Here is an 18,203-nt window from a genome sequence, read left to right as displayed (position 1 = left end):
AGTGTGATCCTTTAAGCATAAAATCCATGTTTTATGTTGATGTATTTCAGTTAACATGAACAGTTAGGAATAGAACTTTGGGGGTTAAAAAGCAAAGTTAGCAATTTGAATATTTGCTGGAGTGAGGCTTTGTTTTAAGACTACCTGTGTAGCCTTGTAATCATTAACCTTGTGTTATAAATTTTAAGTCAACTTTGTTATAGACTTTTAACTATGTCCACTAAATTTATAAATCCTGAGGTATATCATAGCAAACGTTGTAGGCAATTAAATGAAACCAAAATATAATTCTGCTCACCTGACGTAAGACAAAAGATTTTCAACTCCAGATACAGCTTTCAACACAATAGAATGGATCAAAATACCACTTCAATATTACCCATACCTAGAAGACATTGGAATCCCGACTGAACTGAATCCAGTGACCAGAAGTGTCAGAGATGAGTTCTGAGATTTGGTTGTCAAAGCAGCCATGACAAGCTGCAACCTTGGGTTTTGGTTGGAAAGGATGCACAGGAAGGGTGCACACAGGTGGCACACTGCCATTGTGGGTTGTAGGCATTGCCCCGGCCAGGTGGCACTGCGGTGGTAGCAGCTAGAGCTTGGTCTGTCATCCATGTCCACCTGTAACTGTCAGAGACACACACAGGCGATGAAGAGGATGAGACAAAACTAATGCATAGAACTCGCTGCAGACAGAACACACAAAGACAGACAACTGAGAAAATGAGAGCAACTGAGACCATTCAGAGGTGCAGCAGTTTATCAAAGAAATTTTCTTAACACATAGAAGCGTTTTTCTTTGCCTTCCAGCACAACCCAGACACACTGGGAACCCACCCGGGACTTCCTGTCGGGATGTCTCCACCAGTTCAGTTAGGCCAGACCTTTCTGAGTTCCATCTCAGCTCTGGGTATGCCTGATATACCCTCCTGGTCCTTCCTAAACCCTCAGCTCTGCCCCCAGTGTCATGGGGTGTGCTTATGCTTCCTGGGCTGTTGTGCAGCCTAAGCATTGAGGTGCTGGGTCTCTTGCCTGTCTTATCTTCTCATCCCCCAGGATTACGGAGACATCTCCAGGATCCCATGGCAGATCAGAATCAGATCTGGTAGCTCTGTCCAAACTCCTAATTAATCAGAAATAGTCAGTGCTCCATGGGGCATTTTCCTTTGTCCTAGATGGAGTAATGCAGGGCTCCAGTGGACTCCAACATCCCCTTGCATTCCACAGATCCAGAGCCAACCAGAAACGCACAAACAGCCACAGATGTCACAGTAAAACTTCAAAGCTGCTTCCACTTACCAGAGTAGGCCTATGTCAAAAAAAAAAAAAAAAAAAAAAAAAAAAAAAAAAAACAGGTTCTTATTTTGGATTCTTCCTTTCAGTATACATACATGTTGTTGCCTTTCTATCTCCATCAGAATAAAGTGAAGAAAAGAACCCCACACACATGATAGCTTTCATCCATGCCCTCCCAGTCATAGTAGACAACTTTAAACTTCTGGCCACCCTGATATTTAGATTCTTTCTCCAAACCAGTCAGAGTTCTGTGGCCATCTACCTAAGCTTCAAGGTCACAAATGAATATTTATCTCTCCAAAGCTGAAGGTTGGAGTGATCATCTGAGCTGCATTTGCAGACATTTTTGTTCGGCTCTGTTATTTTTGTTTATCTAATACTCCAGACTGCCCTTGATTCATAGAACAGAGTGTTTATTTCTTCCCAAGCTCAGACAACTCCTTCTGCATGTAGCATATTCTCTGATTTGAAACCTGGAGATTTCAACACCTGGCCTCATTCATGGTTTTTATTTCCTTTCTCTAGTCTCATGGACTTAATTTTTTTTTCCAGAGTGTGGTGCCACCTACATTCCCAGCAATGCTTCTCTGTGAACTTACAATCTGTGTGCCCAACTGCTTGTCTATACTCCCTTCTGGCTCAATATTGAGCATAATTCATTTAATGTATTCAAATCAGATATCAACCTTGTGCAGTCTATGATGACCCCTTCTATACTGCTTCCTTAGGCAGGAACAGCCTGGCTCTGCCTCAGGATCTCTGCACTTCCTGTAACTTCTCATAATTACTCCCACCCACTCACATCCATCAGGGAGATGATCCAGGAGAGGTGAAGAGTAAAACTCGAGACAGTACCACCTTAGCAGTCTCTAGGTCCTACTCTCCAGGGACTGACCTCCTGGCTTATTTTTCTTACACACTTAAACATAGTAGAACTTTGGGGCGGGGGGGAAGTGTCCATGTGAAAATTCTCATAACATAGCTTTAGCGCTGACTGTGTTGAAAAAAGCACATGTGACCTTTACAATAAGAATGAATTCAATTGGCTGATAATCAGAACTCAGGGCTATGGCTTAGAGGAAGGATCTTCGATATGCGTAAGAAAAACTGGTGGAAGAGGTGATATACACTGGGCTTCATTCACAGGGATGTGCTCTATTCACTGAGAGACAAAGCTCGGGATGAGTACCTAAACAATGTTTAGAACATTAGTGGGATTCAGGTGAAGGGTGGCTCCTACTAGAGTGGCAGGCTGTTGGATTACATCACCCCAGCATTCCAGATGAACTGGAGAAAACTGGCTGTGTGATTGGCAACCCTGCTTGCTCCAATGCTAACTCTAATCTATGCTTCCTACAATTCCCCTCATAGAATGCTTCGTACCCTATCTCCAACATCTTGTACCTAAACGTTCATGATGTTTGTCTTTCATACTGTTACTATTCTCCATCATATAAAATGCACTTTTAGTTATTTACTAAGAAATGGGCGTTAAACCAAGCCTTTGAGGGCAGGGAGCTTTCCATGGTATTTGGTCATGACTCTGGAAATCTACCAAGTAAATTAGTAGGACTGAATAAATGCAGAGTGGATGAAAGAATATCATTGTTTTCATTCTCTTTTCAATCACACACTCCCTATCCCTTTGACTTCATTATAAAGGTTTGGAAATCTCATGCACTTGGTGTTGATCAGGTGCAGACTGTATCGTATTTCTCTTGTGGTATGAGAAGAAGACATCGTGGTTTAGTTTCTTCCCCTGGAACCAGGGTTTCATATCTAAATCTTAGATCCTGAGCTCAGCTCTCACAAAGTCATAGCTGAGTTTTGCATAACCCATAGGAATGTTGTGTGTTTTCAGCGAAGGAGCTGGTCATCACTTCTCTTCCTCTGTGTCAGTGGTTCTCAGCCTTCCTAATGCTGTGACCCATCAACGCAGTTTCCTGTGTTGTGGTGACCCCCAGTCACAAAATGATTTTGTTGCCATTGTAATTTTGCGACTGCCATGAATGACCATGTTATGCATATCATCTGATATGCAGGGTATATATGAGACCCCCAAGGGGGTTTCAGCCCACAGACTGAGAATCATTGCTCTCTGCACTCTTGGTTTTGTGAATGTGACATGCTGGGTTGTATGTTTTCATCTATCTTTAGGTCCTCTTCTCTATGCATGCATAACATTGGCTCCTTTGTGAGTTCTCAATCACCTATCATGAACCAGCCATGTATGGGTTACTGGTGTCCCCTGCTGATGTGCAAGCTCACTGGAAGTAAATATCCCATCTCGGTTAGTCTTTGCATCTGCAGCCATAGTGCCTTGCACTTTCGTGTGAGTTCAACACATACTAAATAAGTGTTTCAATTAATTATAGGTATGTTTTTCAGTGAGAAAATCGGTTATTTTGTGCAGCTTGCAGCAGGTAACACCTTTTGCTGATTGTAAATCTATAGCGTGAGTCCTGTTAAACTTATCCTATGCAGCTGCACAGGGTAGCAGTGGGCCATGATCCACCGAGTCGGAAAACTGAGTCAGGAGAATTACAGGTCCAGGACCTGCTTGGATTTAGTTGGAGTCCAGACTAGGAAACTTACTTAGACCGTTTCTACAAAAAAAAAAAAAAAAAAAAAAAAAAAAAATTACAAAAAAAGCTCAGTTGTAGAGTGATTGCCTAATGTGTGCAAAACTGTAGGTTCAATTGCAGTATTATACAAAAAGAGTGAAACCTCAAACTTCATCTTAAAGATATCAAACTGTAATGAAATCGTTACTATTCTGAGCTTTACATATTCTGTCTTCTCTTTGTTTCATTTTTAAAAAATCACTAATTAGTCAGTGCTCTATTAATTAATCTCTGTGTTGTCTTGTTAATTTACATATGAAGTCATTCATTATCAGACCTGCCACCTGACATCCAAAGATCTATTTTTCACTGACATAAGGTCTTTGGCTCTGTCATCCCGTTGGATGGGAGCCTTCCCAGTGGTGGCATGGTGGCATGGTGCTGCCATCCCATCTTTGCTCCACCCAGTGCTTTGTTCTGTGTCTGGAAAATCACTGTGATCCACCGTAGAAAGCTTCTCCCACAGAGAATGTTCAGTGGATTTGCCAAAGGTAGTTGATGTTTAATACCTTTAGTCAGTGTTAGAATGCGTTTGTAAACTTGGCACTGTGCAATACAACGCAATCTTTGGCGTTTTTTAATTTTCTATTACCTTTTCCTATGCTACAGAGAGTTTTCAGGTTGAGTATACAATCCATCATGTAAAAAACATTTTGTATGTCATAGATCTCAAATAAAAATTATCCTCAATGGTTCATTTCCAATTCTGAATATTTATTATGAAGTTTTCCCTACTTCTACAAACTGATACAGAAGCTAAGTTTTAACAAGTTCATGTCTTTGGACATGAGATATTTTTTAATTGAACAACTATATTTTTAAAAAAAGATAAATTTGCAGATTTTAAAAGCATTTTTGCATGAAAGTATATAAATACATTTTTGTCAGTACTTGATTTTTTTAAAGGTTTGATAGTATGCCTTAAAATCTTACTAGTTACAGTGAGCATAAAGTACATGTAAAACAAGATGTAACCTGGAAATAGCCAAAGTTTTCTTGGTGTGTAAAGATTAAGCATAATCTTTTGGCCTTTGTTTTTCTTGAACTTTATATAATCTGTGAGTTGTTTCTGGGGTGTTCAGAACTTTCTGGGGTTAGTATCCAATTATCAGTGACTGCATATTATGTCTGTTTTTTTGTGATTGGGTTACGTCACTCAGGATGATATTCTCTAGATGCATCCATTTTCTTAAGAATTTCATAAAGTTATTGTTTCTGATAGCTGAGTAGTACTCCATTGTGTAAATGTACCACAAGTTTTGTATCCATTCATCTACTGAAGGACATCTGGGTTCTTTCCAGCTTCTGGCTATTATAAATAGAGCTGCTATGAACATTGTGGTGCATGTTTCTTTGTTGTATGTTGGAGCTTCTCTGGGGTATATGCCCAGAAGTGGAATAACTGGGTCTTCATGTTGGACATCGGATTTAAATCTCATATTTGTTTTTGCCTCTTATGAAAATGTTATCTATATAGTACAAATGGCTTCAAAATTATGGAAAAAATGATATTCAGGCTATTGTATTCCAGAAGCAAAATACCAAAGAGAAGGGAAGTGAGACACAAGTATGAGGCCAACCTAGGATATGCCTAAGAGGTCTCCAGTACAGTAGTTTTGGGAAAAGATGTTTAATTGATATCAAACCTAGTGGGCTTCCCCATACCAAAATTAATCACAAGGGGTTTTATTAGCCTTAGAATTCAAAGAATTTAGTAATAATTTACAAAGCAAACAGCACTTCCACACCGTACCCCCCACATACAATTAATATCTAAGGAATAGAAACGTAGAATAAACACAATTTCATTGCTTGCTGACTGGCTTGTCATTTAAAACAAATTGTATATAAAGGTTTGTTTTTAATCAATGACATAATATATTTCTATTTAATCTGAGCACAGAAAGACACATGTGTATACGTGTTGAAGACAAATACTGGTGAAAGCACACTCGCTCTCATGCAGACAGACTTCCTTTATGACTTTTTTTTTTTTTTTTTCCTTTATGACTTTGAACAAATCTTTTCTTTTCTTTATTTACTTTTTGGATTCATGTATACATTTTAGAACCAATTTCTCTCCTGGACCCTCATTTTCAATTACTTTGTCACTTGATCAAATTTTATTTTATTATTAGAGGATATCACTGAAATAATTTCTGTATCTTGCATATTTCTCACAGCATGCACTTGACTGCATGCCCTAGGAACTGGAAGGCGTCCACAAAACAGTTTAAAAACTTTTCATTTACAAATAAAATTGAATCATCACAAATATTCTGAATTATAGGTAGGAGACTTTTAAAAAAGATGCTATTGGATAGGACATGGCTCTCTAGAACAAGACTGGATAGAGATAAAGGTATCATTAATCAAGTGAAAGAGTTCAGAGGCTGAAAAAATCCTGATTGGAGACTTTGAGAGAGTGAAAAGGCACATGTAACTTTAGACATAATGTCTGATATGTAATCATGGGGGCCGTGGGTAGCTCTGTCATGCAGGCAGCTCAAAACATGGGCCTGAGCAAAGGTCTCCATCAGGGATTTAGATGTAGAGAAGCTTGCCTTAAACCATTAGATGCTGGCTAAAGCTGAGATGCAGCATTTCAAGGAGATGATATAGGATGGAAACTTCTAGAAAATCAACATGAAAGGGAAAGAGATGATTATTATTCCCAGTGTCATAAAGTGACATAATCTAAAATTTTAAGGGAGCAAGAACTACTGCTTATCAAATCCAAGTCGTTTATGAACAATTATTGGTTTCATATACGTGTATATAGAATTACAGCAATGAATTCCTAAAAAATACCAGCTATAGACATGACTTTCTTACAAATGGAAATAAAACTATTAACTGTGCATCTTAAAGATGAAATAATATGATGCTAATGACATTTGTCTTCTAACTGTTATATTTAACATTCGATATTCAGACCTAGTGCCCCAAGTCAGATATGTCATGTAAGCAGGAAGTAGGCAAAGAAAGCAGTTCTATTAAAGTAGGAACATAGCAAAGGATACAGATCTGAGAATCCACCCAACACACCCACTCTTAAAGGGTGTGCTTTAAATCCATCACTAGATTATCCATTTTTAGATTATTTTGTAAGCGGCTTCTCATGCACATTCCTTTTAAATTTTAATTTCACGTTACTATAAAAATCACCCCTCAGTGATCCAGGCTCTGCCATATTGATGGCTTTCTAATTACCTAATTTTGACTGCTTCATAATTAATATACTTCAAGTTCCAAAAAAATGGATCAGTAGTTTTTACACCCAGTTTAAATTATACTAATCTATAAGTTTTTGTCTAATGCGTAGAAATTAAGATTTCAGTTACGTGGCTCTTTCAAGATGCACAATCCCCATGGAAGGTTGTTTACTGAGTGATTAAACAGAGTGTTCATCAAAGGTAGCTGTGAAAGAATCAATTATGTAGAGCAACCTTACAGGGGGGGTATTCACTCTGCTTACTCAACCATGCTGGCACACCTGCCTCTAATTTTGAAACTATCAAGGATTACATCAGTGCTCAAATAACATCATTAGTCAGGATTTCCCACCTTTTCGGGGTGAAAGCAAAAGAAAATGTGGAAAGATGAACATTTTCTGCCATCTCTGGGGTCTACATGTCTTTAAATTTTGTTCCCTGGATGAGTTTAACTTTCTTCTGAGTGGTAATTCCCAATGTCACACTCCGTCACTGCTAGGATAAATCATTCATATCTGGCAGATACCTTTACCCTTGTGTGCCACCTCATTGGCCCAAAAAGTTGTTTACAATGAGTAAAGTCAAACTTTAGATAAAGTGACCGCTTCATAGATAACGTGAAGCTTTCATAATGGACATCTTGAGAAAGAAGAAGGAAGACAGACTGTATTACTAGGAGATATCTCCTCTCACTCCCGAAGTATACTGAAGATTAATGTTAAAAATGCCCAGCATCACAGGAAGATCTTTTTTCCGATGAGAAATCTGCTCAAAACTACTAGCTAAGTGACTTATGGTCTTATTTTGGAAGCTCAAAGGAAATGTCTTTAAAATCTTTTGCCAAAGTAAGGAATGCTACCCTATGGAAAGAAAGCTGATAACAAGTTTCATGTGCTTAGAGGGAATGCCTACTTACTGATGACTACCCACTATGCTTCTTTCTTTTGATTGTCAGGTATCCACTATAATTCGGTTGAGGTGTGTTCTAATATATTTATTTTGTATTTTTGAGGCCAATGAGTCTTAAACATTTCCTTTACCTGGACACACATATATACACATGAAAAAGCCAAACTTACTCCATCTCAGTAACGCTACCATCTTAAAACAAAACAAAACAAAACAAAACAAAAAACAAACCCAAAAACAGCTAAACCCAAGCTGCACCCAAGTACCAAGAAGGACCCCATGGTTTGTCCTTGGCTAGAGTTACTTTCTAGCTACTTCCTAGCAACGTTTAATAAAAGATTAATCAAAGTTAATCAAATAATAACTATTTGTTTCAGACCACTTGTGATTGGGTACAGTCTTGCTTCAGAGCAATAGAAATTCAGTCAGATGCCTGCCAGGCTACTCATCCACTCCTTACCCCTCACTTGTTTGCTATTTTCTATAAAACACTGTCCTGATGAGAGTTTGGGCTTGCTTCACCGAACCATCCTGTGGGTCGGTGGTAAGCCGAAACTCAAGTTTGTAATAAAGAGTTCCTAATGTGACTATATCAGAAATAACTCCTTGGTGGTCTTTTGGAGTTCACAAATGCTTCCTGGCACAACACACACTGTTTTTTAAATGCTGCTAATATTTTCCATTTTTAGCTCTTACATTTTTGTGTATTTTTCTCTAGACATATCATGTTGGTAAGAAGTAGAATGAATTCTTAACTACATGATCTACAACTTAGACACTATAATTTTAATGAGCATAAAAAATAACAAGGTTCCATATGGTATTTTTGTGCATGTTTAACTTGGGTCTACCTCCCCTCCCTTCTCCCATTTCTTTGGTCCCTCCTCAGTTGTACTATTTCATCTCCAGTACTTTCTTTTCCATGTTCACCAGGGTTAATATCTACACTATGTAAAGAACTGGAAACAAACTGAACTTCAAAAATATCATTGAACATATTGGCCAATCAACTAGAATAGTTTTCAAAAGGAGGCATACATTACCCAATAAACAGCTTTAAACATTTTCAGCATACATGGACGTTAGGAAAATAGAAATTAAACATTCTCTGACCTTCTACTCCAACCCAGTCAGAACAGGTATCACCGGGGAACCCTGTTCTTTGTTTTGTTTGGTAAATAAACAAATAAATAAATAGTAAGTGTATACATTCAGAGAATACAATTGTTTTATATACCTGCACACTAAAAATTGATTCAGCCAAGCTACTGAGTATAGCCATAGCCTCACTTCCATTTTGTTTCTTATGATGAGGTACTTAGAATTTAATTGCTTTGAAATATAAAATAATTAGGCTCTTGCCACCATCTTACATCTGTAAGATGTAGCCCAAAACTGACTCCTCCTACTTGCAATTTTAGACTCTCTTTGTTTGAGAGCTCCCTGTCCCTTCCCTCCCCAGCTCTCACATACCTCTGTGACCACAATGCTACCTCCATTCTATTTCTGCAACTTCATAAATTCCACTCAATTCCCACTTTATTGCCCGTGCAATTATGTATGTCAGTGTGTTTACATACCTCCACAAAGCACTCATCAGACAGAACAAACAAACCGACAATCCTCAACGGATCTGGTGACTCTCTCCCAGTAGCTATCCACCTAGGAGTTTGTTTTCTAAAATCAGAAATAAATGTAATCAAAGCTTCCCATTGCATGACCTGGAATCAATCAATATGTGGCTTTCAATAGTGTCTGTGTCTTGAGGAGAATTTTTGCAGTGTTGGCATCCTAAATATTTATAGCCCTCAAGTAGAGAAAGTAATCTGTGATCCCTCTGAAGGTGTGCCAGTAATCTGAGCGCTGCAGGACATGAGCCAGGGTGCATGTTCATGAGGATGGACTTGGCTGGTGTCATCAGATGTCTGTGTCATCAGATGTCTGTTCCCTTTACCACAAATTATAGTTAGGCACTTACAGGGCAGATGGTTTCTTGTTGGTTGAAGAACATTTTTAATAGATCTCTGGTTCTCTCTGATCCTCCCTCAATGTCCCCAGAAACTCTTAGCAATCTACTCATTTCTAGAATGCTCCCAAATAGGAGAGAAAAGGTTTTAGAAGGTAGAGATGTTTTCAGCGGTTTGTACATGGATTCTGCATTGCGCTCGACAGCCCCATTTGCACTCATAAAGCAAGGAGATTTAAAAAATATGTATCTTAAACAAAAATGTTCTACCCTATAAACTACAGGGAACATGTAAGGAGAGTAGAGATCTGCTATCAGCTTGCAGAAAACTGGGGCAAATTGAAACCTGCACTGAGTCTACATGTTTACTGTTCTGTAGCAAAAATATCATTTATGGCTCAGTTCAAGGTTCTTCCCTTGAACAGGTACATCGATCATGCCTACTCTTTACATATCCCATGGTCTTCGAAAAATGAGAGTTCATGTTCTCAGAGGAGTGTTTTTGCAAAGTCCTTGGTGGTGTAGAGATAACAGTGGCCGCAAACACAGACCGGCCTGCGTGGATTGGGTGCCACTCAGAATTTAACTAGTATTTTCTGCTGGTTTTGGAGATATATAGTCATAAAACTAAAGAATGTTTACTATATGCAGATGACATAAAATCTAAGAACAAAAATTCTGGGAGTCTTGAGAGGAAGTCAATGTAGTGTTACCTTTTTAAGATTATGGTTGTATTAAAAAAAACAAAACACACACAAAACAAACAAACGAACACCAAAACTATTAATGTTCCTTAAGGGAAATAAATTAACTTTCATGTAGAGAAAGAATTTGTCTGTGAGTTGTTTAATTAAAATATCCTTATGAGCCTGAGGGGCTTAGGACTCTATCTGTGTGGTCCATCAGGGAACCAGACAAGGAGAGCTGCAGCCCTCTGTTTTTGGAGGTGGAAAACAGAAAGTGAAGTCCCTTCTTGTAACTCACCACAGTCTTGCCTTCCATGTATAAGCAATTGACCATCTTCATATAAGTCCATTTTACACATGAAATGCCAATGCACATGCATGTTAAAAGTAGGTAGGAAGATATAAAACCCTAGGCAAGAGTCTAGTTATAAAAACAAACAAAACTACTTCATTAATCTGTTGAATAGTTTTATCCAAGAGAGTATATGTGTGTGTGTGTGTATGAGTGTGTGTTTGTGTGTGTGAGTGTATGTGTGTGTTTGTGTGTTTGAGTGTATGTGTGGGTGTGTTTGTGTGTGTGTGTGTGTGTGTGTGATGTATGATATGTGAGATGTGTGTGTATTATCTAGTCCACTGTTTGTGGTTCTTCAATTGTTGAGCCTTATTTTAATGCACTATAAATTTTGAAATATTTCTAATAAATAGAGAATTAGTTATTTTTGATAATTAAATGTATTTGTGTAGATATGAAGCTTTGTAGCATATTAAAGTGCCCTTTTCTGAAAACAACCTTCATAGTTGCTCTGGGGGTGAACTGTTATGAAAATGTTGAGCTCTCATTATTAAAATATTAATTACTGAAAGTTGATGACAAAGGTAAAATGTGACTTCAGGGCATATGTACCTTTTAATGTCATTAAAATCATTTCTCTTCGAAAATGATTATCACTCAAGACAAAACCATGAATTAACACTCATTAAACTTTGTACAAAAGGCACTCCAGAACATATTTTATTGCCAGACTTGTGTGGTTTTTTTTTTTCTGTATGTATAGTGGACTGCCAAAACATTAATAATGCAAATCTTTGTTTGAATACAAATAATCCCTACAAAATTGGCTTTGATTATTAATGGAATTAATTATCTTCCTTCCCAGCATAGCTACAGCAGTTTGGAACAACAGTTAATAAAGAAAGAGTTACACTTTTAAATGGCACACTTAATAATCCAAATTAATTCTCCCATGCAAAGAATTTATAAGAAAACACTGCCGTAATAATGTCTCTTCTTTTGCATAACAAGACGCTCTACTGTGAGAGCATCTTTCTCTCACTTTCAAAAAGGACATGGGTCCCTCAGAAGAGGGACTTTACCACAACTGGAAGCCTGGATTATGTACCCTGTTTGAGTGGTAGAGCTACAGCCAGCCCTTCACAAGTACCCCAAGAAGAGAGGACATTCTGGTGTCCTTTGAGTTCTCAAGAGCTTCGCCTTTACAGAAAGTATTTTAAAGCTGAGTCATTTCCATAACACTTTGGATATAGTCATTTGGTGAGGTCACAGTGAAATAAAACAGAGCCATTAATCTGGCAACAGACAAAGGATGTGGCACATGTCAATATACCTCACATCCTCAGGGAGACTCTGATGTTTTCCCTCAAAGCATACAGATTCTGTAGAGACCAGTTTAAAATATATTACTTTTCTAGGAAATAGGTACTTGTATGAAAAATTAATCTGAGTGTATTACTAGCTTTGTGTTACTACAATGAAACCCTGAGGTAATTGTAAGTTTATTTACCTCACACTTTGGGAGATGTCAGCATGAAATCAAGTACTCATGTTGGTTTGGGTCTATGATGGGTTTTGTTGGATTGCAGGGGCTGAGATAAAAGGACAGAGCAAACTCCTTTTCATGCTGAACCATGAAGCAAAAGAGTAGCAAGTAGCAAGGGTGGCTGGGATACCACAGTCTTGAGGGAGATCTGTCCCCAGTGAGACTGCCATTAGTTTGCCCTTTCTGAAGCTTGCAGCTTTTTCAGTAACTTCACCAAAGGGAACAAGTTTATGACGCATGGGCCTCTGGGGGAATTCAAACACCAGCTATCTCAGCATGCAAACATCAGAAGTCCACGTATTCATCATCTGGTGGTCTCTAATAGCCTCAAGCTATATACCACATCTATGTTAGAGTGGGGGAATTAATATAAACAGGTTGAATATCTGTAATCTAAATGCTTCGGACCAGAGTATATCTGACTTTATAGTACTTGGTATTTTTTTTTTAACATTTGCATAGAATATTGGTTGAATGTCCAAAATCTGAAGGGGTTTTTAAAAATCCTAAATATAAAATGATCAAGGTACCTATCAGCAAAACGAAAATGTTCCCATTCAGTTTCAGATTTTAAGACATTTTTGTAACCTCTTGATGATATGTAGATATCTGTGCCCAGACAGATATGCTGGCACACTTACACAGGAGGCTGTTTCATTGGAGAGACTGATAAATCTAGTCCGGGATGCACCAGAATCTAACTTATTGCAATCATCCCCATCACATCCAGGATGCCTACATGGTAGCTATTTGTGTTCTACAAAATTAACTTATTAATAACTCTTCCTCATAACATCACTGACCCAGTAGCCTGATTACCATAACGTGCTAATGATCTCCATATCCAGCAGCAACAGATTTTCTGAAATAGCTATCCGCAATGTTCCAGATTATTTAAGCTCACTTATTATGGTTAATACATGGATTCATCTTAAGTACAAAACAAACAAAAAAAAAAGATATTTCCCTGAAGGCAAACATTAATGTACTTAAAAGTCCCAGCAGTGGGTTTCATGACCCAAATTCTTTTCTACAGAATCTGCAACCCATCTTCTTTGGGCACCATTTCATTGACAGTAAAATAAAATTAATAAACTAGAACAGCCAACTGGAGAGTCAGGAGGGTAGAGCTGGTGGCAGCAGTAGCAGCAGCAGCAGCAGCAAACCTGATTTGATCTTGGTCTTTACTTGACCTAATGGGTAACTTCTTTCAAGGAAAGTGTTATAAAAAGCAATATGTCTGTGCTCGCTTCGGCAGCACATATACTAAAAGCAATATGTCCCCGTAGAGGTTCAGTGGCTCTAATGGCAAGCCTTGAATTTGCAACCCAACATTCTAATTGTACAGTGATTTAGATCAACTCATGTTTGCATCAGACAAATTTCAGAAGCATCAGTTTTGCTACTTTAATTACATTAAAATGCAAGTTTCATGTTGCATAATCTTTTTCTTTTCCATTTTCTATCTCTCTTCTTATTTTTACTTTGACTGTAAGTCATTGATATCAAGGTGCCATTTAGACTGGGAAGTCATTAAGTTTCAGGTTCTCTTTTATAACCTTACTGTAAAAATGATGACCATGTGTCCCCATCCAGGGCTGAGTATACCAGAGCCATCTGAGCTAAGTACATCAACTTAACAAGAACAAAGTCATGCCAAGTTTCATATTAATGATGAGAATATCAATATAACATGTGACTAGGATACAATAGAACAATTGTATTCCATGTTTCTTTTTCTATGGCGTGCAAAACACTGCTGGTAATAAAAGAATCACTCCTAAAAATTATTAAAAATATATCTATAGAAATATTTTTTGTTGGAAATGAAAGAAGGCTGGGGATATGACTTGGTGATAAAGGCCTGTTCTTGCTTACAGAAGGTCATTCCCAACATGGAAGAGTGAAGGAAAGAATAAAGTCAGAAGAAATAATAAATATTGTAAAAAGCAAGGAAATGTAAATTATCTTTCTTGCATATTTTAGACTTCCTGAACTTATAGCTAAGGAGAAATACAATCTATTTTCTTATTAAAATATAGCATTTCTTACAAATTTAATCTTTAATTCGTTAACATCCTTTCTCAGTAGGGTAAAGGTAGTTTCCTGGATGATGGTGACCTGACAAACACCCCTAAATGACCTGGGTGTTTTAAGGTTTTGTTCAGGGTCCTGTGATGCTGGCAACAAACTTAGCATAGAGTTAACACACAATATAATTTTCTGATGTTTTAAACATAAAGTACAATGAGAAAACAGGGGAGGAAGAAACAGTAAGGGAAGAAAGGAGACATTCGAAGAGAGAAGCAAGGAACAGGCAAAATAAGCTCAAAATCGGTCAAGTTGTTTTCTAGTCTCTGTGTATTTTTAGTCTGTTTGCTGCTTGTTTGTTTTCTAGTTACTATACGCCACCTTCCCACCCAGTCACACAGTAGAGAACTATTGTCTACACACTGAAACCCTGCTGCGTAGCCTGAATCCACAGCTATGGCACCAGCGGTCCTTCACTGTCCGGTACCCTTCAGTTCTTAGTTTCCTCTCATGAATGAAACTGTGTGGTATCTGCTTTCCTGCTCGCACGTGTTCCCTTGCCAAGTGTCCATGGGCTTCAGCAGGGTTTTAGTACGCATGAGGGCTTTCTGCTTCAAGGGTGAACAAGGCTCCACTATGTATGTGCTCCTTGTTTTCTCTGTCCACTCACTTGCCAGTGGTCCTTTAGGTGACTGCCACCTCTTGGTGGTTTTGAAGCACTCTATTATTTTGAACTTAGTTGGAAATGGTCATTTTTAAAAATGAACAGCCTGCCCACATGGTTGCCCCGCTGTCTGTCTGTCTGTCTATCTATCATCTATCTATCTATCTATCTATCTATCTATCTATCTATCTATCTATCTATCTATCTATCCATCCATCCATCCATCCATCCATCCATCCATCTATTTATATATCAATCAATCTGTCTATCTATCTATCTATCTATCTGTCTGTCTGTGTGTCTGTCTGTCTGCCTATCTATCTATCTATCAGCTTTTAGCAAAGCTGAGGAAAATGTGCACATGAGCTTTATGTTCACTGTATGGAATTTTCTTACCCAGAGCAACCATGTGGCTGGCATCAAGCGTGTACAAAGAGAAGTGGCAGCTCAGAATTTTCACAATGATGGAATGCTGTCTCCTTGCAGGATGAAGCTACTCCCTCTGACAAACAGTGCAAGCCTGAGGCATCCCAGGCCACCTACTCAACATCCACTGTTCCAGGATCCCAGGAGGTACTGTACATCAATGGCAATGGGACCTACAGTTACCATAGTTACCGAGGACTAGGAGGAGGACTGCTAAACCTGAATGACACTTCAAGTAGTGGTGAGTCTTTATAGCAGCTTGCATGCTGTATATTCATTTGGGGCTGGTACATTTTTTAAACCTGAAAGAAGAAAATGGACACAGTGTTATATGGGTGAGCTGGTGACCATGGGGTTAAAATAAGGCTGTGTGGAAACAGTGTCTGCGTCCCTGCCTGGATAGCTCCCTCTGTTGTCACAGCTTCAGTGAGTGGCAGCAATATGATGTAACCGAATGATTCCTGTTTTATATTAGAATGAAATATCAGGTAGACTAGGAGCAATTCTTTTTCCCACATAGTGATTCATTCTGCCTCTGGTGTTATAAGAGGGATCGTCACTGGTTTGTCAAGACTAATGCTCTGGTTTCTTAATATTCACTGGGGTTTGAAGGCTAGAGAATTTAAGGCAATAAGAACTTTATGGAATGTACATTGCTTTCACTAAAAACACATGAACAGAAACAAATCAGAAGCCATCAAGCCTCCCCAGCCAGTAGGTTAGTATCAATAATGCTCTGTTCACAGTGATTAATGCCTAGATCCAGCTTCTATTTGCTCATGATTTAGGAATTTCCTAGAGTTTATATGCCTCACCACTTTAAATGAATCAGGTATTTAAATGCTTGCTACAGTATCATAAGAAATGTATATATGCAGGCAACTTACTATACCTAGATTGTAAACAAATATTTTGTAATTATATCTAAAGTACAGGTATAAATAAATATTTTCTTCTTTTTGTTTATATGTCAAAGAACATTTATAATTATAAATTGAAAATTATTACACTACAAAAATAAATCAATATGTAAATCCTTTAAAATTAGATAGATAAATGTACCTACCTTTATATTACACAATTTATAAAAATATAAGAAGGAGGAGGAGGTAGGGTGGGGCAAAACGTTTTGTAGAATGATGGTTAACATTCACAAAAACCCAGCTTCAATTCTTAGTCTTTGCACCTCTTCAGGAAAACATTCTTTAAGTCTTATGGGGTGGTGGGAATGTCACATTTTGGGCTGAGTCCTCAACTGTCCCCTTTTCTTTTCTTTTTTCTTTTCTCTTTTTTTTGTCTTTATCTTTTGATTTTCTTTCTTATTTATTTATTTTTATTAGATACTCCCTGTATATACATTTGAAATGTAAACAAATTTCCCCACTGCTCCCATTCCCCGTCCCACTCCATTTGTCTTAACAAAGGTGCACTTGCTCCTAATCACCCTCTCTATCCCGTTGACTTGGCATAACCCTACATTGGGAAAACGTGCCCTCTTTCTTTGTATCCCTGAATCCTCTGTATTCACCACTGTTCAAAGAGAGGATGGGGGAGAGAGAGAGGGAGTGAGTGAGAGAGAGAGAGAAAGAGAGAGAGAGAGACAGAGACAGAGACAGAGAGAGACACAGAGATAGAACATATCTTCTGAATGGCTTGACCCTGCTTTTATCATTTAAAATATTGATCTTTATTAGTTTTTTCTCTGAATGCTGACTGTGCCAAATTTTAGTTATTTCTATATCTGTAAAATGATAACTCGGATTCCATTAGTGGTGCAAATGAAAAGAAATAGAAATGAACAATACGCCAGTGCATGAATGATGTGTGAAACCAGAAGAGAATGTGATGACCTGTCACCATTCACATCCAACCAGAGTTACTTCCCTTTGCTCCTGAATGGCTGAATCACTTCATAGGACCTTGTGACTAGAAAATATGAGGTTCTTATTTTTAAATAAGAGTCTAAGACAGGAATGACAAAGAAGAAGAACATGGGCTCCCAGACTGTATTATGATGTTTGTCTGACTTATGAAGTTATCATTAAAATCACAGAGATCGTGGTGGGTGAAATGCATTGTGTATAAAGACAGAAAAAATACTTATATGGGATTTCAATAATGTTGGTATTGTTGATGTTGTAGCTGCTGTTGTTTTGAGAAGAAAAGAGATGTATTTGCATGCTAATTTTTACCATAAAATATTAGCTGGAAACTGTTTCCCACATTTCAATTGATTCTTAAAAGAGAAAGCAAAGTTAGCTCTCAAATCAAAGCAAAAAAAAAAAAAAAAAAAAAAAAAAATAAGTCAAGTCAGAGCAAATTAAGCAACCAGTGAATTTTTCTATTGTGTTTCCTTAACCATTGTAAAAATAAAAGTAGCATCATCTCATACTCCTTGCTTAGCTCCAAGCTGCCTGTGTTTCCTTCACCTCATTTCCCTCTCTAATGCCATCTGCTGTTCATGAAAGTTTATTAGTTAGGAATCCTAGGTCTACACCTTAACCCTTAGAAAACTGAATTATTCTGTGAAGTATATACCACAGTG

General features: G+C 37.9%; 1 protein-coding gene across 5 annotated transcripts in view; it reads left to right on the top strand.

Annotated features, from left to right (window-relative positions):
• The window catches only part of NOL4 (nucleolar protein 4), a gene marked incomplete at both ends in the record, with an annotated part of 321,302 nt that overhangs the window by 277,318 nt on the left and 25,781 nt on the right, over positions 1-18,203 (top strand). For all 5 annotated transcript variants that reach the window (XM_080920148.1, XM_080920146.1, XM_080920144.1 and 2 more), the window contains one exon: positions 15,719-15,899. In XM_080920148.1, the coding sequence (XP_080776274.1) occupies positions 15,719-15,899 (181 nt within the window). The remainder of the gene's footprint in view (positions 1-15,718; positions 15,900-18,203) is intronic.

The sequence above is a fragment of the Micromys minutus genome, assembly GCF_963924665.1.
Source record: "Micromys minutus genome assembly, chromosome: 8".
Classification (NCBI taxonomy): Eukaryota; Metazoa; Chordata; class Mammalia; order Rodentia; family Muridae; genus Micromys; species Micromys minutus.
The sequence above is the reverse complement of the archived record's forward strand: the minus strand, read 5'-3'. Positions and strand labels throughout refer to the sequence as shown.